At 49.7% G+C, this 21,816-nt stretch overlaps 4 protein-coding genes across 4 annotated transcripts; 1 reads left to right on the plus strand and 3 right to left on the minus strand.

The window, feature by feature from the left end:
- Nucleotides 1-268: 268 nt before the first annotated feature.
- On the plus strand, nucleotides 269-10,119 carry EMWEY_00024070 (Centrosomal protein of 76 kDa, related; the record flags this gene model as incomplete). Its single annotated transcript, XM_013480876.1, has 21 exons — nucleotides 269-391; nucleotides 596-773; nucleotides 891-1,003; nucleotides 1,234-1,633; nucleotides 1,851-1,962; nucleotides 2,109-2,154; nucleotides 2,268-2,339; nucleotides 2,580-2,834; nucleotides 3,111-3,331; nucleotides 3,541-3,684; nucleotides 3,839-4,025; nucleotides 4,193-4,315; nucleotides 4,485-7,277; nucleotides 7,392-7,472; nucleotides 7,610-7,679; nucleotides 7,885-7,965; nucleotides 8,086-8,229; nucleotides 8,349-8,594; nucleotides 9,073-9,152; nucleotides 9,535-9,765; nucleotides 9,964-10,119. Coding segments are annotated over 21 exons (5,856 nt in total), but the record flags the coding sequence as incomplete, so codon positions are not given.
- A 111-nt stretch (nucleotides 10,120-10,230) lies between these two features.
- EMWEY_00024080 (hypothetical protein, conserved) lies at nucleotides 10,231-12,395 on the minus strand (the record flags this gene model as incomplete). The annotated part of the gene is made up of 3 exons (XM_013480877.1): nucleotides 10,231-10,348; nucleotides 10,754-11,302; nucleotides 11,542-12,395. The coding sequence occupies 3 exons, from the start codon at nucleotides 12,393-12,395 to the stop codon at nucleotides 10,231-10,233; spliced, it is 1,521 nt and encodes a 506-aa protein (XP_013336331.1).
- A 2,640-nt stretch (nucleotides 12,396-15,035) lies between these two features.
- EMWEY_00024090 (Rhomboid family protein, expressed, related) lies at nucleotides 15,036-17,390 on the minus strand (the record flags this gene model as incomplete). Its single annotated transcript, XM_013480878.1, has 9 exons — nucleotides 15,036-15,135; nucleotides 15,367-15,448; nucleotides 15,697-15,743; nucleotides 15,905-15,969; nucleotides 16,150-16,197; nucleotides 16,370-16,457; nucleotides 16,650-16,696; nucleotides 16,839-16,947; nucleotides 17,128-17,390. 9 exons carry the CDS (start codon nucleotides 17,388-17,390, stop codon nucleotides 15,036-15,038), a joined length of 849 nt encoding a protein of 282 aa, XP_013336332.1.
- A 2,562-nt stretch (nucleotides 17,391-19,952) lies between these two features.
- EMWEY_00024100 (RNA pseudouridylate synthase domain-containing protein, putative) lies at nucleotides 19,953-21,180 on the minus strand (the record flags this gene model as incomplete). Its single annotated transcript, XM_013480879.1, has 4 exons — nucleotides 19,953-20,048; nucleotides 20,231-20,489; nucleotides 20,731-20,899; nucleotides 21,069-21,180. 4 exons carry the CDS (start codon nucleotides 21,178-21,180, stop codon nucleotides 19,953-19,955), a joined length of 636 nt encoding a protein of 211 aa, XP_013336333.1.
- Nucleotides 21,181-21,816: the final 636 nt, after the last annotated feature.

A 21,816-nucleotide genomic window follows, 5' to 3' on the forward strand; every position in this document is an offset into this window, starting at 1 on the left:
TAATATATATATATATATATATTTATTTATTTATTTATTTATTTATTTATTTATCCACTTGTTGCAGATACACTGCTGTTGCGGCGTGCCACCTACCCATCCTTAGTGGTTGTTCAAGATTGAATGGTGATACATCAGACACAGTCACTCGCAACACATAAGTTCGTATATTCAACCGAACTTGAGCCAGCGTGTGTAGACAGTATTATTTTCAGGACTCTATGCTTTTGTGCTGCAGTTTACCCTGCCTTTGGACTTGTTTGCAAAGGGCCCGTTGTCCTTTGAAGTTTGGGACTCAGACGATACCACTTCTGACTTCCTCGGAGAGGCAGACATAAGCCTTCATCTCCTTTGGAAGGAGGGACAGCGAGACACGAGGAGCCTGGCGGTGGTACGGCGGTGATACAGAACAATAGGCGCAGCTGACTAGTGCTAGTCCCCGCAGCAAACGCTGCTGCTTGTGGGTACATTTGCATTCACTTACGGGTAGACCTGTCAGACCCTCCCCTAACCGAATGCTGCAGCCCGTTTTGTAGTAGTGTGCAACTCACGCGGGTGTTTTGTCGTGGTATGATGTTGGTGTTTTTGGCTTTAGGGTGTCGAAGAAAGCGATGAAAAAACCCGGCTTCCAGATGGACGGCCAGCAGAGTTCGCAAATCGAGATGACTCCGACTACTCCGGATTTGGCGATACTGTTCTGCCAGATGATGATAGGGTTGTTGTGCCTCCTTACGAGTGGCCCTATGAAACGCTAGTCCTAAAACGAGTACTAGGTAAGTAGTAGTTACGGGGGACTATGTTGGACTTTCCGCTTGACTGCAGCTAGGGTTTAATGGGGTTCGCTCAGGCTGTCATATTTGATATTGCAGTTTTCTTTTCTTGTTTTCTAGAGCTCAAGGGGTCAACATTGCCACAGATGAGCGGTGACAAGAGTTTGCTCTGGTGCGAGGTCTTCTTTATTCCCCCGATGCCTGAAGATGTTGAGATGCCCCCACAACCAGTGGTAGGCCATCAGAAAGAGCGCAATCTGGCTCCCGCGCATTGCAGCAGCCTTCGACAGAGATCCTTTTCAGGCGTTTCTTTTGCTGAATAACCAGGATGGAGGCATCGGATCACAGCCATCATTTTGCATTTTGGATTGCTGTGCACGCCGTGGCACCCACTTGCCACTCTTTGTACTGTGATTCTCTTCCGTCAGCCTCACAGTCAACTGCCCTTGTGTTCTTGGTGTAGGTCAAAAATTCAAACGATATCTGGATGCAGGTTGAGCGCCGATGGAACAAGGATTTTCGGCGGTGGCAGAAGATGTATTTGCAATGGTTTCCTGAGGCTCCAAAGGAAAGAAGGTTTGTAAGCGTAGCGGAACATTCCCAAAGCCGTCTGATTTTCCCCTTGCCGTCATTTGTGGTACCGATTGCTGTCCCAGCGCAGCTGGCTGTGGAAGGGGAGCTGTTACACTGGCTGAGTAACATCGCATATCTGTTCTCCCCAAAACAGCTGCGGGACGGGGAGTTCCAGCGGTGGCAAAGCCCAGCATCTCTCCTGACTACTCGAAGAGGGGGAGTGAATGATCATGCGGTCCTACTGTGCAGCTGCCTCTTGGGGCTGGACTACGATGCATATGTGTGTAAAGGTACGCCACATATCTCTGAAAGCATGGAGGTTTGGCTGACGTGTCTGCACTGCGGATGTTCGGCAGTGGCACGCCACCAAACGCAGAGCCATGGCTTGCTACACCGAACAAGAGTTTGGCACAGTTTTAAATCTGGGAAGTCTTGACTGTCGTTGGTTTTCTTTGTGGCGTGGAAGGAGTAGATGCGGTTTCAGCTTGCCGGATATGCGTCTCTCAGGGACCATTGACGGGTACGCCACCGACCATGCATGGGTCATGACGCGCCATGCTGGCGGTTGGGTGGTCTTTTGGGAAACCACAAATAGGAAGCGCTACTGTCTCCCATATCGGTAAGCACCTGTTAAAGGCGACTCGAAAAATTAACCTGCCTAAACCTAGTTAAGCAGCTTTTAGGTTCGTGGCTCAGTATTAGTGTCTTGCCTGTGGATGTGTTGTACACCGAATAAAAAGCTTCGAATCATTTTTCTTTCTACAGGTGGGGCTATCCTTCGAAAGGGCCCCCGGAGAACTTCAAGCCGAAGGTGAGCCTTCTAACTCCCTTAGGCACATCGTGTATGGTGACCCGTCGCTGCCAGTGTTGGTTTGGCATCTTCTCAGTCTGGTTGTACCTGCCCTACGTTGCATTGCACTGTAGGAATCACTGGAAGAAGCAGCTGAAAAGTACTGGGAAGGAACCTACCTTGAAGAGTGGTTTGCGTGGATAGAGGTTAGTCTCTTCAAAGTTAATGCATGGAGCATGCCAGTATCTAATAAACTCTAGAGTGCTGCACACAGAACCTGCAAATTTTAGGTGTAAGCGCTATCGGGCAAGTCATATGTGAAGTCATTACTTACGATCGTCATGGACACTGCAACACATGAAATTAGTTACATTTAAAAGTGCTGCTTCAGGAGTATTCACCGTTGCTCTTTCGCTCTTGCGGTTAAACGTTTGCGACATGTACAGTCTCAAGCAGCAGCTGCTGCTGATGCAGCTCGCATGGCCGCAGAGGGGGCGACCATTCCAGATTCTGAAATATGGGGAGAAGATGTAGCGCCAGATGAAAGACTAGACCCGAACGTTGTGATGGAGGAAGGTGGCATTCTTACGGAGAGTCGTGCTCCTGCGAAATCGAAACGTATAGCGGAGAAGGTTGACAAGGCTGAGCTGAGGAAGATGATGCAAGAACAGCTGGACAAACTCCCGATCACTCCTGCCAAGGTTCGTGGCCTCCATAACGTTGGCCGCTGAAGTATTGAGCTCAGTGTTGCCACAGCTATAAGGTTTCGTGGCATGGAGGACTGCCAGTCTCCACAGCCTCCAGATCTCTTTTTTGTCTTGCATAGATGATTGCAGTCACGAGGAAGGCACAAATGTTCGTCCTCGCCCTGCCTTTTGCTGCGTGCTAGCTAGCTAATCCAGTGCAAAAGTAACGATTTGATGGTAGAGCTTTCCACAACAGTTGTGTTTTGCCTACTGGGACTGGTTTTGCCTCAGGACTTGCTGAAACCCGACTCTACTCTTTCTTATGTCCCATACAGCTCTATAGAGGTTGTGTTCAACAATTTTCAGCTTTGGGGAAATTTGCAGAATCTTCATCCAGCGTGCATCACCTACGACTTTGAGGACCTGTGGAAGTGGCGGCCTCTCCTCACGGAGCCCGCAGACCCGATTGAAACTGACATAATCATTGCGACGCCTATTCGCGACAAGAAATGGTGAGGATTTGGGAGAATGTTGAATTTGAGGGTAGAAGGCTCTTCCTCAGCATTCCCTTTGGCATCTTGTGTCTTTGCACGTGTACGCTGGACCCGTTTGGTCTATATCAGATTTTGGCGCTCAGTACTTGAGCACAGATCACCGGGGATATGCGCCTAAAACTGTGTAGGGAGTGGCTTGGGGCGTTTTGTTTTGACGATGTTTTCAGTCAACTGCTTGCTGAAGACCTCGTCGGGAATGTAGTGGAACATATTCGCATGCAGCGGATCAAGAATGGCAACGATGTTTCCTTTGAGCATCGAGAAGAAATGCTATCTAAGCTAACTTTTTATTTGGACCTTTTGGAATTCAGGTACGTTACTGCGCTACTCTGCTGGGTGTAGCAATGCACGGTATATCCCTGTCAAACTCTGTGGCAGACTCTATCTGTCCATTGCGTTGCTGCTTGACAATCTAGGCGCATGTGCCACAACTCATTTAGTTTTTGGTGATTCCCTGTGCTCCAGACTTCATCTCGACGAAGCTCACAACCCGGGACCACCCGCCAATCACGTCGGCTGGTCAAGTTTCCCAGAAGAAATGGCAGACGCAAATGCATCTGCAAAAGCTGACTATGACTTTTTTGACACTGTGCAAGCTTCAAATGCCCCAAACTGTGGAGATGGAGTAGAGCCAGATCCTGTTATTCAAGGCGTAAGCTGTTGCCTGTTATGTTATTGCATCAAAGGAACTTTGCAAAGAGGGGCTAGTTGTGATTCATTTGGCAATGCGCTTTTCCAATAATTTGCTTTGAGCAAGGGAACTTTGTAATATGGAAGCTTGATAGGTGACTCTTGTGCCCGAACTGTATCTTCTTACAGGCTCTGCAAATGATGGGTGATGGATATAATGACTTCCAGGATATATTTGCAGCCAACCCCCCTCCAGGAGGCTTTTACGACCCCTTTGCTGTTACAGGAGAGGGAACATATGTTGCACCAGAAGTGAGGTTTAGGTTAAAAGTAAACTTTTCAATTGTCATCACCTTCCCTGACAGCTTTGTTGAGAGGGTGTTGTGTTTAGCACTTTTTCTTCTGTTTAAGCGTGGTTTCTGAAGGGGCAAGTCAGCGCAACACAATGGAATGTTCCCTATTGTGTACACACTGCTTGCAGGATGCAGCACGCCTAGAGGGTCAGCAAGGAGGCTATTTGCATTTGCAGACACCCACCACTCCCTCGGGTCCGCCTGTCTATCAAGTACCACTCAATCCTGTGGATGCTGCCTCTGCGGCCATGGTAGATTACGACACAGAACAACGACGTGCCGAACAGGAGGAAGCAAGACTAGTAAAGGGATATATGGCTGGGGGAGGCCACGTTGGATGGTTCAACGGACCAAAGAGATCCAGTGGTGGGGACCATGTGGCTCCGTCAGGCCTACGCTTCAGTGTAGAACCACAAAATGCTGCTTGCCTCCCATGCAGATCTTGCAGTGGTGCCTCCTTCGAATTACCTTCGAAGACAGATCGAGCGGACAAAAATCATTCCAACAAGGCACTGCAGATGGGATCTGCTAGTGGAGCAAAGAAGCGGTGGGGGAATAGGCGTCGCACGTTAAAGGCACTACAGCGCATGTTGCAGCAAGCTGCTGCAGAAGGCTTCCGTCTTTTGCAGGCTGCGAAGAAACAGCAGCAGGCGGGTAAAGCAACAGCTGAGAACCGGTCATTCTTTGCAGGCACTACAGCCGCGGCGGCCGTCGCAGCGAGCGGCAGCAATTACTGCAACGGAGATCCTTCGACGGCCCCAGGGGTACCGGGTTTTTCAACAAAGACGACCAAAGCACAGCCGATGAAGGGAGCCGTTTCGGTAGAGAACGTCGCAGGGCAAGATACGTCCACGCATCTGCTGGAGAGCCTGGCTCAGTGCTCCCAGCAGCTGGCTAATGAGCTGGAGGAGCACATTCTCAACTCAGGAGGGCATCTTTTCCCTTCAACTAAGAACTTACTCAGCTCTCGTGTGAAGCGCTCTCCAATGCGCCCTTGGTGCCGCTTGGTGGCCACAGCAAGGAAGCGAAAGCAAGGCAACAAGAAGCACCAGCAAGGCCTCTCTTCCATGCCTTCGATAGGGAACATCCAGTCACCTCACTCTCAGGCTTGCGGTACAAATAACATATTTGAGTCTGTGGGCTCGAGTGAGGAGATGAGTGAGAGGAAGCGCGCCCACCTGCTCCTCAAAGAAGACCTGAGACGGAAAGTGTATGAGCGTATGGAAGCCCGTGCTGCCACTCTGCAGGCAGAGCAGGCCATCGCCGAGGGAACTGCAAATGGTTTAGTTGGTGAACGCGCAGGGCACGCTTCATCTAGGCAGTCTCGGATTTTCAGAATGGGCTTCGAAAGTGATCCCCCCTCCAGCCACGGCTCATTCGACACTGCGTCGGAATATGGGTCATCTGATTCAGCTCCAACAGAGGCATACGTTTCTCCTAGCAGCAATTCCAGAAGCAGCAGTAGGCGAAGCAGCTGCAGCAGATCAACTAGCGAGGGTGAACTTGTGGAAGAAGTGCATCACGACAGTACAGAAGAAGAGACAAGGAAGCAGCTGCATGCAGGTCGCGGAAAGCATCCCAGCAGATGCAGCAGCATCGCAACTGCTGAAACAGCTGCCCGTCGGGCCAAGGAGGAAAGCGCTTCTGACACATCAACTGGCTCATCGACCAGTGACCAGCCATCGCTTTGTCTGCATCGCAAGCCAGGCAGAAGGCAGAGCAGTCAGGCGGGATTTCAGTGGCTTGCAGGATACGCTGCAGAACAAAAAAGCAGGCACTTGGAGGCAATGCGCAGGCAACGGAAGCCTTACGTTACGGTTGCGATGGCCAACCCGGAAGGGACGCTCCTACAACAAGAGTGCGAAGAGGCGGAGGGGCTCCATCAGGCAAAGGAGGAGGCTCAGAATCATTCGCCTAGAGTGCAACCTGCTCACGGTACAGGAAGTAGTTTGGGATCATCAGAAAGTGTTGACTTGGAGGCCCATTATGCTGGGTCTATCGAGAGCGAAAGAGGTACCCTTGACTCCCTGCCCGACAGTGACGTCTGCGAATCGTCAGCAGGCTGTCAGACCAATCCATGGCGTCCCTTGCATGTTTACCCTCCTCTTGAAAAGGTCAAAAGGCGCATTCGGAGCAGCAGCAACAATGACAGCAATAATGTCAGTAGAAGGCCCAACAGCTGGGAGTCTATTTTAGAAGTTACTGAGTCATTTCCAAGTAAAAAAGCTACAGCATCTGCAGATCACATCGAGCTGCGATCTCGAAGAACAGAACAGAAAGATGCCGCTGGAGGGGGGGAGAGAACGAACGAGGAATGGCGTTCAATAAAATTCCGCTCTGTAATTGGAAAAGACGCAGAAAAAGAAGCCATTTCATCAATGGCAACCGGGAGATTGAAGGGAGGTATATCTGAGCGTATGCAGCAGGCGTACGCCTCTTCCTTGCAGCGGGCAAGAAATTCAGTGCTCGCAGGCAGCATACGTCATGCCACCGCCACTCTGTTGTCGCTAAAGGGAGCAAAGGGTTCAGCTAATTCGGAAGCACCCGCATCCGCAGGACTGCACACTGCAGAGCCTTCACATATTTCCACCCGAGTGCATGGACCTTCACAGAGCAGAAATGTCAGCAGCGGCACTAACAGCAGTGGCAATTGCAGGAGTCGCGTTACCCTTGAGAACCCTGCAGTGGTGTCACTATCTAACGCTTCAGAGAATATTAATTCAGCAGCAGTATCTGCTTCGGGAAGCTCGTCCCATCCTCGAAGACCAGGTGTTGACCGGATCCCTGGTGAGGCATCTGCTGGGGAAACTGACAAAAGATTGTTTATGACAACCAAAGAACACCGAATGATGCTGGATATTGACTACGACCAGGCCAACCGGGATTGGGCCTCCACCAGAAACGCAGGAGCTGGCCCGCCCGTAAGTAGACGTTCAGACTCTGCTTCCTATGCTTCGCATGGGTGTATGCAACGATGGTAAGCGTCTGTTGATGATCACTCCACCCTGTATTTTTTCTTTTGCCTCGTGCTGCAGCCGGCTCCCGAAGGAATGGTGTACAATCCACTTACAGGTGTCAACGAGTATAGTTACGCAGTTACGACCACAGGAGGACAAGTGAGAATGCTGCTTTCCTGAACTCCTGCATTTTACTTAATTCATTCGAAGTATTTTGCACCTTTGACATTACATTTTTCCCCTTGCGGCATAAGACAGGCCTACCATTTGAAACTAGGATATGCCTCTCTGTGCAGCCATACGGAAATATGGCACTGGGCGCCATCCAGCAAATATCTCCAGTGGGCCCTGTTCCTTTAAACAAAGGTGCGGTGGCTCTAGGTGCTGTTACACATGTGCTGACGCATGCTCCGTATATGCTGGCAACCGTTCCGCATGTCGCCATCAGCCTTCGTCAGCTTCGTGGGTTTTTCATTGTGGATCTGCCCCCGTGCTGAGCTTCGCGCATGCGTGCTTATTTGTAGACCGACGAAAATTCTACAGATGTTGCCCCATATTCGCGTGTGTTCAGGCAGACTTGCGGATGTCCGGCTGCATGGCGCGTTTCGTTTGAATCCTATTACAGGGGAGAAGGAAATGGTTGACGGCGGAGGTGATTCCATGATTCGTATTTATTCCTTCTGGGCTTCACGAACTGGGTTTGTCCGCTTAATATATGTTTGTAGGATATAGTTTTGGGGTGTTTTCTTGCTGGTATGTGCTTTGTGTGTAGGCATGGATCGTGTTAGGCAGTTCGGTGCGACGGATTTCATCGATTCCGGAGCGTCTGCTCGCCCGAATGTTAAAGCAGATGGCTTGCCTGAAGGTTTCGACATGAACTATGCAAGACAGAAGTACGAAGCGGGTGTTCCCGCAGGTATCATTTCGACGTTTTCAGACGCTAATAGAATGCTCCTGCTCAAGTTGCATTGCACTTCTGCACCGCTCGAGCAAATATGCTTCATGCTGGTTAAGCATCACCAATTGCGCATGCAGGTAGAGATCCGGTCATGCCGGGAGGAGAGGGAGCGGCAGGGGCCCTTCAGCTTGAGGCGGAAGCGAAGATGGGGGACCTGGACCCTTACGGGGATCTTCTCGAGCCGCCCAAGCTACCCCCAAAGGAGTACGCGACTTTTGATGGAGGAGTAGATCTCGCTAAATTAGGATTGGCTTCCGGAGGACAGACGAGGAAAGTCATTAAGAAGGCGGATGGCACAGAACCATCGGCTCAGCAAGAAGCCGGTGAAGGAAGTCGTGAAATCGAACAGGCAAGCCGTGGTACCTTTATGCATGCATGATTCGCTCACTCGTATTGAAGACGCATGCATTTGTCTTGTAAAGGTACCACGTATTGCGGGAGGCGCAGTGCTTGAATCATATGGATGGCTGGGTCGATTGACTGACTATACGTGGGTTGTGATGAGGAACAGGGTGGGAGGGGCAAATGCCGTCTAAAGTGGCAGACACACGATACTGCATGTGTAATAAATCGATGAAATCCATCTCACCGACCTGCCTAACGCGGTCCATGCCTACTAACAAACTACATACCAACGAACCCCCCCACGCACACAAAAACTACATTCCAAAAACATATATTAAGCGGACAAATCCAGTTCGTGAAGGAATAAATACGAATCGTGGAATCACCTTCGCCGTCAACATTTTCCTTTTTTTTTAGCTGCCCTTCTGCCCTCTGTTTCTCTTGTTTGTGTTCAAGGAACCGCGAGTTCCAACGGAGTGGAAAATGCCCGTGTCGAGCGGAAGTTATGCAGTGGAGCAGGTCGCCAAGTGGAATTGGTATTACCGCATGGTAGATTCCTTCATGAGCAAGTGTCCAGTCCATACACTCGCAGTCTTGCATACATTTCCCTCAAAGATGATACTCTCAGCGGCAGTTACGCATAGGAGATAACAGCTACTTCATAAATGTTGGCACTCCCGCTGCAAAACGGTACATATTATCTCCTTGTACTTTGTTCCCTTTCAGGAGCAAATTTATTACCTTTGGCAGCAGAATGTGTTTCCTGTAAAACCAAACCACGTCTTCTGTGGTTTCCCGATTCACCTGGCTACCTCTGGTGGGTGCCGTTTCCCTTTCAGTGTGTGCGAGCTGTAGGAAGGATGCGTTCTGTGTGGATCGAAGATAATTTTTGGAGTGTGATTTAGGAAAGCTGTTCAGAAACGTCTAGCTCTTACAATTCCTAACCTGACTCCTGCGCTGTTGCGATTTTCAATTATTGGTTCAGACTCAACGGAAATTCGCAGCTATTTGGGAGGAAGCCGTCGGTTTCGCCGCTTGCTGGACATGCCAGTTGAAAACATCACGTATGTTGTGACAGGAAAATGCTATCCTCTGATGGGAGGAGTCATCAGCACTTGGTTGTTCTTCGGTGCCCAAGTTCCCCTTGCTGTAAGTCTCGCCAGGCTCCCTCCTGGCTCTGTAGCGTTCACTTTCAGTCAGGTTTGCGTTGCAAAACCCCTTTGTGAGTTTGAAGTATGTTCAACTCCAGAGCTCCTCCGTGGGTTTCCCTGACGCTAGTGCTCTGATGCCCTACTTCTGACTTACGTAGGGCTTTTGTTATTCTTGCATTGTATTTAGTCATCGCAGGAGCGGAAGAGCCACATGACCCGCATAAGGAAGCCTCCGCACACGAAGCAACGAAGAAAGCCGCCGGCAGATGCTGCTGCGGACAGCCAGTCCCCTACTGGAGGAGCAGAGCTCCCAGATGAGCGCGGCAGCAAAGCGGGGCAATCAAATGCTTAGTAAGCATATCAGAAGCGCCGCAGTCACAGAATGATTCCGGTCTATAACTGTCAAACCAGGCATTTCCGAGCAACCTGTGGTGGAGAGTGGTGTACCTGCCGTACTCGGAAGTCACACACCGCCACAAACCTTTATGCAGATAAACTGAATGCAGTCGACTGAACGCAGTTGGGGTGGATCTCGAGAAGTCTGGTACGGTTCCTGCTGTCGTGCTGTTGGTGTCCGAATACTGCCAGTATTCGAGACAAGCATGCTTAAGTAGATTTCGATGTCCTATTATGAGCCCTCTGAGGTCCATCCATATCTTTGTTTATGGGAGCTTTCTGTACTACCGAAAGTGAGCAGAGCCTCTGTTTGATTGTTACTTGCAGTGCTACCTCATCTGCACATTTTGCACTTTCGCGTATATAGAAAGCCGCTGTACATACCACAAAAAGAGTGCTACGTACCTATTGGAAGTGCTCAGAAAAACCAAATTCGATCGGTTCATATTGAAACGACCAGCCAGCCACGGTAATAGGCATACGCTGCAATTCGTCAACGTTAAATATTTTGCGTACTGCTCATGCGGCGGAACACTACGATTTGAGACGCCGAGGGTAACCTGGCACGCAGGCTGTGGAGCGAATCAAACCGGCTGAGAGGTCGTGCGCGCCGCAGCTCCTCAAGCAGCAAGCTGCTTCCTGTTCCCTCGCCCATCGCTGTTTCCGCCCCTTCTTCAGTGGGCTTGGGGGGCAGACGGAAAAATCCTTCCCGGTAATACGGCCGATCGTGCAGAGGCAACAGTTGGTGCTTAATTCCCATTCCCCGGAAATCGCCTTCGTGTTGCTGATGTGAGGATGAACAGTATGTCCGCACATAGCCGTCTATTGTTTGATTATCAACTGCTTTTGATGCTGGAACATCTGGTGGAAGGGAGCGGAAGTTGTTGGCTGACTTCCACATTTTGCTGCTCCGTTCTTCGTCCTCTATATTTTCCCGGCGCCTCTTGCTAACGCTTTCCCCCATAGTTGTTGACCCTATTATTGCATGCTCATCAGCATCAGGGCCACTGATATCTTCTTCAGAGGGGCTCCAGGACGAACTGTGCAGAAGCCGCCGGGTTAACTCTTGAGGGATTTCATAATCAACTCCAAGAGGCAAGTGGCTGGCGTCTGGGCAACGCATTCCCCACGTCTCAAGCCTGCACCCAGAAACAACGATAATGAAACTGGAGAAGTCCCCTCCCCGGTGAGATGAAGCGAACAACCAATGCCGCGTCTTATTAGCAGCGGTTCCTAGGGCTTTTAGGGACCCTTGTGAAGTAGAACCCCTTGTTAGTCAGTATTCGCACCCAAAGGAACTGATCCGTAAAACCCCACTCAACGCATGGGATAAATGGCATCGCGCTAGGGAAAGTAAGCAGCACGTGTAGGCACTTACGGGCGTCCCACAAGACCTCCTTCTGCATGCCCTATGAGGATGTATTCCTTCACTTGGCAAGGGGAGTGGTGGTGGTGCTGCATCGCAGGGAAGTGGCTGCTTCCTTGATGCACTTCTCGGCAGCAGGCGCAGCCACTGTGGCGAGCCTTCTCCGTCCAGTCTACATTGAATGGCATCCAGCAGCAAATAACAAGCTGCGGACAGTGCCGTTCCATCAGTGATCTACACCCCTCACGCGTCGCAGCCAAAGCAGTAGGGCACCATCTCAGCCCCACTCGAGGTTCCGATGCAACGTAAGAAAAGACAGGAGCAGCACTCGTGGCTGTTTGTGCAGAGTCGTCAGCGGATTGTGTGGGAATATCTGGGCTGTTGCCATCGCTGAATGCCTGACTGAGAAGTGCTTCGGTGGCTTGTAGACCAATAAGCGGTTGCACCTGCCCAGATGGCTCCGATATCTGCTCCTCATGCTGGTGGGGTTGCTGCTGTTTCGCGCTAAGTGTCGTGATGCTCTCAGATTGTTGAAATGTCTGGAGCTGCTCCTCCAGCAGGGGTAGCAGGTGAGCGGCTAGAATTCCTGTGCCAGCTCCACATTCCAATATAGTAATGGGTCTATTTGGGTCCCAACGACTGCAGCAACTGCGGCTGCAGCAGCCGCTGCTGCTGCTCCTTGCTGCTGGTGCATCAGCTGCATTACAGCGGTGGTTGTGTGCAGCCCTGCCGGCTTCCCTTCGAATGAATTTAATACGACTAGCCAAATACGATGCGAGGGCACCAACAAATTCTTTCCTGAGTTTGAGTTGCACAAAGCGCTGGTATATTACGCACCGGGTGAAAGGACACAAACATCGGAACATTGACGTTCCAGTTCAATACGAAGGTGAAGCACTCAAGCAGAGTCAGTACTATGGAACCCTAGAAACCTAGCAGAAGTATTTGGAGGCACACAAATGCGTCCTTTAACAACAGCGGCAGCCGTTGCTCAGGAACGTGAATGGCATCATCACTGTACACCTGTGTTTCTTGCTTACGTGGGAATAACGTAAAAGGGGAACGTCGGATCTACTGAACAGAGATGCCACCAACTCTCTTCAGATGCAGCCTGCGTCATCCACCCTCTATGTGTGCATCCAGTCTTCGCAGAACCTGTAGCTTAGACGACAAAATTTAGTGAAAAGAGAAAATGCTACTGCCTGCGTGACTTCATCACTCAAGTGCCTGTTATGGGGTGTAAGCAGGTCAGAGCCATGCGCTATAAAACACGGTGGACGAGCTGCTCTTACTCTTACGAATGCTCGACCGCCACACTCGCACTTGCACGTCCTGTCGACACAGGTAGCGAAGGTGTACTGTGAGTTTCAGCGGAGTGAAACTCACCACTTGCTTTTGCTGCTCATCGCAGGCATTGGCAATGTCCTTTTCGAGTAGCTCCAGCAGCTCAGTACGGGAGTATAGCCGCAGTTCAGGCGGCTGCATACGCCTTAGAGCTTCCTTTAGGTGAGGGTGCAGCAAACAAATGTTGCAGGTGCACGGACCGCCTGCATTTGGGCTGCTGCTGTTAGCTACGTCCTCCATTGGAGGCATGAAAAGAAGTAAAGGATCAATAATTTCATGAAAAGGTTAATGGTTATCCTTAATGGAATGAAGTCCTTTACGCTCACCCTGTGGCGATCCAGGTGCTTATGTTTTCTGCCTTCAGTTCATCCGGAAATAAATCGGGATTGGTTACGGCAACAGAGAAATCAGAAGTTCCTGGTTTCTCAGTGATCAAATTTTCAGACATTGGGTAAGGAATAAGAATGAAGAACTAAGGGGGAACAAGGGCGCAACAGCCCGGTTTTTCCAATGCGTTGTATTCCCTGGATTCTACGTCTTGCTGCTCTACAGTCTCCGCGGCTTTACGTTTACTCATCAGGACGATAGGTAGATTCTCTTTGAACATTTACGCAATGGCTAATTAGTATTTGTGAAAATGTAGTGAATATACAAAGTCAGTGAAAAATAACACATTTTGCAAAATCGGCAATGATGGGGCCCAACGGCTTCAGCATGAACACGCATCGCATCATGGCATTCCTTTCAATATTTAGACCTAATGCAACAAGGGTGGGACACAGTTGAAAACTAATAATTAGAAACAGAAGCCAATAAAATTACCAAAAGTGACAATTAATTTCAACACCTTCGAGGTCCACCGCTACAGTTTACTTTTTGTTGCCCGATTTCGTGCTTGACCAGGTGCCCAAACCTCGATTATGAAACATCTGAAGACGCTGGTGGCTTGGAGGTGCATGGAGGAGCACAAATGAGATTGTTACGCTGCATTTTCCTGCCCACATGTTGTGCATTTAAGTAATCCCTTCCATAGACTACGGCGGAAGGAAGCCCCGCAGACTCGGCAGCACAGCAGCACATCAACATTGGGTAGGCGAGGAGGGCGTGGCGTGGGCGCCAACCTCCCAATTTAGGCAACGAACACCTGCAGCAGGCGTCGGGTCAAGTAGACGCCATCGCCATTCCTACTTGCATGCATGCTGGCTAGTGAGGCAGAATACATGTCTAACAAAAGTCGTATATATGTTGCTAGGGTCCAAACCCGTATAGTTTTGAGCTGCAGTAGGAGTTGCCGCTAGGTGCTGCAAGTAATCTCAACCGAACTACACTTCCCCACTAACCGACTTACGCCTTTTTCCTGCAGTAGCCAGCATGCACAATGGAAGGAGGGCACCATAGATGCTTCCTCCAAATTGTCCTAAGCATTTTGCGTGCATCACAACTCGACTATCGCCGCCCCAGGCACACGGCATCCACTTCAGGAAATGCGAAAAATAAACTCAACGAGCTTAGAACTGTTCCCACTGGTCTTCAGTTCCCCCCTTCTGCATCTGTGCTGCATCAAGGAGCCTGCTAAGAGGCTTGTGCTGTTGTAACACCGGAAACTGCTACAGCTGTTTCCTGTATGGTTAGCAGCAACCTACACAAAGTCCTAGTCTCTGCATAACAGCACTATAAATGCAAGCACGTTGTAGCATTATTAAGACGGTCCATTCAACCAGAGCAGTGCTCAGATGCAAACAGGTGCCTCCGTCCTGCCGTCCATTGTGCATTTCTGCTTCTGTCTGTCTACGACGACCCACTGAAGGCCCTGCACACATATCTAAAGCGACGACGGCCCCTTGGCACCAGTATCAAGCGAAGAGACCCCGGAAAACCACAAACGAAAACGCGAAGCAACAGAGGTTGGCGAGTGCTCGCTCCACTTTAAAAGAGGCACCCTTAAAAAAGCCATCAGGCCCGCGGGCCCCTGTTCCCTTCTCTGCTGCTGTTGCCAACCTTGGTTTGTTTGTCGTTGAGACAGTATTAATATAGTTGTTGTGGCGATGCCTGTCGGTGCTGCTTTTCGATGTTGTTGCCCTGTTGTTAGTAGTGGCTTTATGCTGCTGAGTTTCCTACTGGTAGTTTGTAACGCAGAATCGCAAGAAGAATCAAATGGAAGTTCAGGCGCAACTACGGGGGAGGAACCACAGGGCTACCACCGAGACACCCACGATGACAGCATTGAATGCGTAGCTGATGCGAGTATAGACATCGACATGCCTAACAACAAACAAGAACCCAGCAAAAAAACGGCAGACGATGCATGCGAACAGAGCTCAGTTGGGTGACACAGGGCTATCACTATCTCAAAATACAGCTCTGCGAGACAAATAAGGCATGATCAACCGAAAAGGCAACAATGAAGCGGCTACTTTTACACAAAAAACACAGGGAGATGGTACGCTGCTCATTAGTACGCTGCTCATTAACTGGAATCAAGGAGGGCCTTACGGGGAACCCTGAGGATTCGAGCTGTTATACACCAAACCGAAGGAAAGGCCAGCGGCCATCCCCGCCAAATGGCCTACGACGTCTGCAACGACAAAATGAAGAAGCGCAAGAAATCACCACCCGGTATTTTCACACCCAGTTTCTACAGCACTGTATGTGTTTGCAACTAATAGCTGACGACAATGCTGCAGCAACTGGGTGTGAATGATACAACCAGAAGAGTCCACAATTCATCATCGTTTTGTTTTCGAATACTTAAACAGTAAATAATTTTGTTGGAGTCTGCATTGCCTGCCGTGCTGCTGATATATGTGCCAAAGAGTGCCCTACCTGTAGCACTACCTATGGAGAGAAAAACAAAGAGGAGACCGAAAAGTCTAAAGACACAAACACGCATGCTTCGCTCGTCCACATTTGTCAGCATCTCAGATATTTTAGATTGTTGAGCTTGTCTAGATGGAGTGCGCTTCCATAATGGTACTGCAGGCTGCAAGTATTGCACGCTGCACTTAACAAGGAGGCATGCCGTAATACCTACACAAGCTGCAACACTACCGGGCGTCGGTCTTCGATGGAATGCCAAATCACCAACAACTCCGCTAGCTGCACAGTAAAGAGAGCAAACGTTCAATGAAAAAGTTTATACTGGCTAAAACGGCTCCAACCACCCTACGTAGACGGCAGTTGTTAATACCTTTACCAGGCATTCTATGTAAGTGGCCATAACCATATAAATAGTACTCATGCGATGCTGGAAAAGAACTACCGGCTCAGGAAACTCACATCAATTCCGATTAGGCCGAAAATCGCCGTAGACGATCCTACCTTCAGCTGCGCACCCAGAAATGTTATTTGGAGGCCTTGAAATCTTACTGCGCTATTTACCGACAGCAAGGAAGTGGAATAAACAAGCATGAACTACAACGAGCTAGGTCGCGCCCCTGCTTCCTAGATCATTTGTACAAAAGAGACGAGATGCAAAAGCAAACGGACAAAGTCGTACCGCATTGCAGAAGAAGGTGGCAGCAGAGACCAAATTCCCCAAAAGTGCGCATACGAGGTAAGCCACGCATATCCGACGCGTGCCGTACCTGTACGTACACCCTAAACCTGCACACTGAACTGCTCAACTCCTACCTTTGACAGACTAACCACTGATACAGAGACATCCTGGCATTAGTCCGCAGATAAATATATGCACACAACTGTTACTGGAGGGTAATTGCTGGCCAGAGCCACCGAGTGTAGAAAGTGATGATGTTCCTAAGAAGACGAAGTCGCACTTCTCTTCAATCGAGGCTCCAATTCGGATCTGCATGAACATATTGATCTGTGGGCCACGGCAGCACAGAGAAATGAAGGAGCACACCGTTGTTGCAGATTGGGGGTGCGTGATATTTCCCCTTAGCAGCACAAGGGGGAACCTGAGAATCGTAGGAGTCTCATGTATGCCAATTTGGAGTTCAACTTACGAAAAGGTGGAGAATGTTTAGATGTAGAAACACCGGACATATTAACCGCCATATCTGACCTCGTCTTATCGCACTCGGAATACTGGCGCCGAAAGTAATCAGCGAAGAACTGCACAAAATCTCACAGCGATGTAATATCCAAATAACACCTGTTAAAGATGAGACCACCTGAACTGAGTAGGTGAGCATAGGGGAAGAGGATGAGTTTGCAGCAACCCAATATGTCCCAGAGAATGCAGCTAGTGGGAGAAAATTAGCGGACTGCGGCACCTACCGCAGCTTTGCTCACATGGATGGGCTTGTGGGGTTATCTGGAGACTGCCCGTAGATTACCGTCGCAATGTAAACTATGAGATCAATGACGGCCAAGATAAAGACGCAGTGCTTCGCGTTGAACTTCGGCAACAGACACTCCACGAGGCTACGCCCCGAAGGAGGGGAATCGCCAGTGGGGAATGCAATCGATGGCAATGCACCCCCGTACGTCTGAGAGTCCCCCTGCGCACTTTTGTCCTGCCTTTCCAGGTCTGCTAAAGTATGAACCCGCGCCATTTTCCCTGTCTTCGTATGACAGAGTGCGAGAGAGTGAAGTCCTCCGGCCCCCGGTCAAAACGGAGGCAAAGGAATTTATTGATGGTGTGCAAGCGTCGAAAGAACCATGAAGCTCAGGTTTACAGGGAAAGACAAGTAGTAAATTTGTGGCAAGTTTGCCCGTTGATGGTAGGAGGCACCGGTACACGAATTCACACTGAGTACGTCTCCCGTGAGATGCGATTTTCCAAACAAATTCACAAAGAATAGGAAGTGGGCTTACTAAAAGATTTGATTTAGAAGATCAGATGCAGCTCACGTCCACATGCTTGTGGCTGGTGGTCACAGCCGCCCGGTATGCTGCTTAGTCATGATGCCTGTTGCTTGTCGACTCGAGAAGAGGAGAACTCATGTCGTCCAAACAGTATCTCTATTACAGCTTCTATAAAGCCTCATTTTTTAAGTAGAAGGGTATAGTAGCACGTCAACTGGCCCCACGGCGGTTTGCTGACTGCATGCTGGCATTGAGGTTGCGTCCAACGGGGGAGATAAAGAGTTGAATGCTACGAATTCAGATGTTAAGGGAATAGAACAAAGGTGTGTATGCTCGTGAACGCTTAAATATTAAGCCTTCAAGACTATTTGCGACTCTCAATAACGAAGAAGTACTCCGCAGGGAAATGGCGCATCAATGCCGTTGTTTAGCCCTTGAAACAATCAGTAGTTGCCTAATCCCCTATTGAGATAGCTAATTTTACTGTTTTATTCAACTCATTATTATAGTCATGTGTTAATAGTAAAGCCTCCCAGTGTTGTCTCATCCACATCGACCGTACAATACGCTCTCCGTCAACTTCAAAGATGTCGTAGCTCTCAGGCAGTTATTGAGCCAAGCTTAAATTAAATCTAATATCCTGAGACTGGGTTATAGTTAACCCGGCAGTTCCATGCATCAAACAACCGGGGGCATGCAACTACCAGTGATACAGCCTCCCTCGAATGCCCTGGAAGGCGCTGATGTCCACCTTGCGTGTCTTTAACTACAAAAATGTATGAGTCTATATTATAAAATTCGTAGACAGGCACAACTACTGGAATCGTCAAGGTGGCAAACGCAGCCAATTACGGATCTGTTTCTGAATAGTTTCTCGATCGTAAAGCCCGAATGCCTGGAGTGCGGCAAGCAAATGCTCTCCCAGGGGAGCTTCCACAGCTACATCTTTACCTGAATACAGTGGATGAGACTCAAATGCTGAAAGTTTCGCGGGTGTTTGTGCTAGCCTTGTGACGTTTTCAGAGCACCAACAAAACACCTATGGCTGATCTCGTAGCGCTCCATAAAGAACCTCACCTGCGAATGTTCTCCACTGTATTCGCCTGAGATGTAAGGGCAGAGCGACCACTCCTTTTCGGTGCATGAGTTTCTCTGCATCCACCGCATCTAGACAGCCTTCAGCACCCGACCCCTTTGCTATTTGTTCTGCCTTCTGCCACATTTGCAGCATCTGAGCGTATAGTCTATCTCCCTTCAATGGACAGCGAAGGCCTGCAGTAATTCACAGTCTCGGTAATGCAGCTCTCTGCTTTCTACGCGATATGACGGTAAAAAACCGCCAGACAGAGCCAACAGCCCCACAGCCGGTGCAACACTAGTGCAGCACAACGGTGATAGTGACGCATCGAACTGCTTTCGTATCACACCAAAAGCGCAGTGCGAACAAATTTGGTGGCGGCGAAGATCGAATCATGTCTCCAACAGAAGGATGGAAAGGCTCTGAGGGTATCCCCAATCGAAGCTGCTACGAAATTTCTGGCTAGGGCCGGAAGTCGTCACTTTCACAGAACGCAACAGCTTCCAATTCGTAGTTGCTAGGGACCCTACGGGATGCGTTGCTGCGGGAGCAGCAGCCCCGATGGCCTGCGCAGCGTACAAGCGGCAAATCATTCGAGGAGCCTTGCTAGCTGGATATAGGCACTCACCTCATCCCTAGGCAACAACAGTGATACACACAACAGTCATTGAAGCCCTTGCTCTATGGGCACGCATATCACCGCTTCACGAGGCCCACCTGCTCTGAACGCAAAGGGATGTTCACGGTTCCCTTGTGTCCGAGTGGAATTCCGTCCACGACGGCTATAAACTTCAATGACCCAAAGCCGCCGCTGCATGCAATGGATGCACTACACCCGTATGAAGCAAGATGGATGCCTTCACGATACAGACCCGTCCCTGGGTCCTTACACACCCGCCTCCCTCACCTCACCTTGTGTGTGTTGCGCACGGAATCAACATACCGAAAACAGAGTTTTCACGAAGTTCCATGAATATTGTAAGGGCTAGAAGAAAAGGCAATCAATATACTCACTCAGCCATGTCCTTGCGAACAATTGAGGCAGCAGCGCGGCTACGACATAGCAGAGTCGCGCCACTGCAGTGATGGCCCGGGAACGTCAGTGCAATTGGGGCCTGCACTACAGAACGCAGTGGTAGGAAGCCGTCAATTCAAAAAGTCTCAGTCTGAAATGTACAGGGCGTTCACAACATAAACATCCGACGAGCTGCAGGTAAACTTATGAACGAACTTATGCCACTTCAGTACACAAGAGTGCTTCCCGGCGCACCTCTGCTCCCTCTGCAGATAAAGCCGAATTCTTCGGCCGCTCGATGGCCAGCTGTTGCTGCAGCACAACATCAGCGGAGATTCAGACTCGACGGAACCTCAACCATATCTTCTGTGTTTGTTCTTTCCTGCTGTTCTAAATGTTGTTGCTGTTTTTAGCACTGCACAGTCATGCCTTCCCATTTTCTCTATATGTGTATGCAGACAAATCCTTCTGCATGTATGCAAAAGCCAGCGTACGATCAATTTTCCGATCGAGACACCGCAGGGTTTGTTCAATGCAATGAAATCTTCATCCTCAAACAACACAAGTTCCTGCTTAGCGCATTGCTGCTGTAAGCAGTCGTGACGTGCAGTGGTGGTGCTGCTGTTACTGATTCTATTGTTCCTGTTCATGAAAGGGTAGTACAGCGTCGCCCCTGGCTCCAGAAACTTCCCAGAAGCAACGCGTTTTCTGTTTTTCGCATCGTTCACTTGCTTCAAATGCTCCGCTAGGCTCCTGAAGCGACAACAAATAGTATATTCCGTGCCTCCAGATGCTTCTGCAAATCATATTACATAACAAGCTATCAGTTCCGCGAGAACAGCTACTCACTTCACCTGCTTGCAGACACCCGGGAATGCGCATGTGGGGCAAGACAAAGCAGCTCATCTCGTCCGCACACCCCATAACATATTAACGTAAGCGAAGGCAATAACAGGTTTCGCTGCTCCTGTGGCCCAATTTGTCTCCTCCTAACCTCTCTTGAGGGACGACAAACGCCTTCTTCAGCCGCAGTAGCCTGTGTGCATATGCCCACGAGCAGCGACGCAGCCGCTGCAACACGTCGCTGACTTTCTGAGACCGTACTTTAACCCTTTCGCTCATCCTATCCAAGGGGGAACTGTGCACTGCTAAACCAGCAGCATCTGAAGTGGAAGGCAAAAGCATGAGAGATGCAGAGGTGCATGCCGCCTGGCGAACAGTTCGAGCTGTTCCGTAACTGCTGGCATCCGTGTACCGTGGGGGCTCTGCTGTCTTGTCCAGCTCTTTTGTTTTGAATTGTTATACTTAAGCTGGGAGGGAATGGTAGCGTACCTATCGTTTCTTTCAGCTTTGGATGCGCCGTAACACGCTGCGGCAGCTGTTGACGTTCTTCATGTTCTCCCGATTGTGCAGGCACAGCACTTGACGCTCCCGTTGTCGCCATCCTTGTATCTTTAATCTCCGTGCAGGTGCAGCTGGTTGTAGTCCTCTCATCACTGTATTACTATGCGTACTGTAAAATTTTCTGTAGAAGACACCCGTGGCCCTGGCACTGGGGGCTGGCAGGAGCAACATGTGTGACGCATATGTTGCTGTCCTGTAGGGGATGGATTCTCCTTCGGCTCCTTGCGCTTGCGATGTACGACTAAAAGGGTAACATAAGTCTCCTGCACTGTCCACATCAGTGTCGGCTGTAGAGTTTGCAGCGCGATATTTCGATAGAAACCGCTGCTAACGATTCCGTGATATTGCATAACATCCGGATTCCGTGTGCAGACCCCCTTGGAGGCATTTAAGCGCCCTGTATATTCCAGAGAATACTAAGGACTGTTGGAGTATCTGCGAAACTCCTTGATGACGATGAAAAGGCGCCTTGATCATATGATGGAATGATATCGATGGGCACCAGTCCTTGCCAGACTGGAAGAGTCTGCACACCCCGTATGTAGCAAAAACAATGACGTTTCGCAGAACAGAAACAAGGTTTAGCTACTGAAGAGACGTTTCCTTTGGGCGCAAGGTTCAGTTCTCACAATACTTCTTTGGTCAAGCGTTCTTCGAGGGCTCGAGACTTGCATAG

The sequence above is a fragment of the Eimeria maxima genome, genomic scaffold, assembly GCF_000499605.1.
Source record: "Eimeria maxima Weybridge genomic scaffold, Emw_scaff247, whole genome shotgun sequence".
Taxonomy (NCBI): Eukaryota; Apicomplexa; class Conoidasida; order Eucoccidiorida; family Eimeriidae; genus Eimeria; species Eimeria maxima.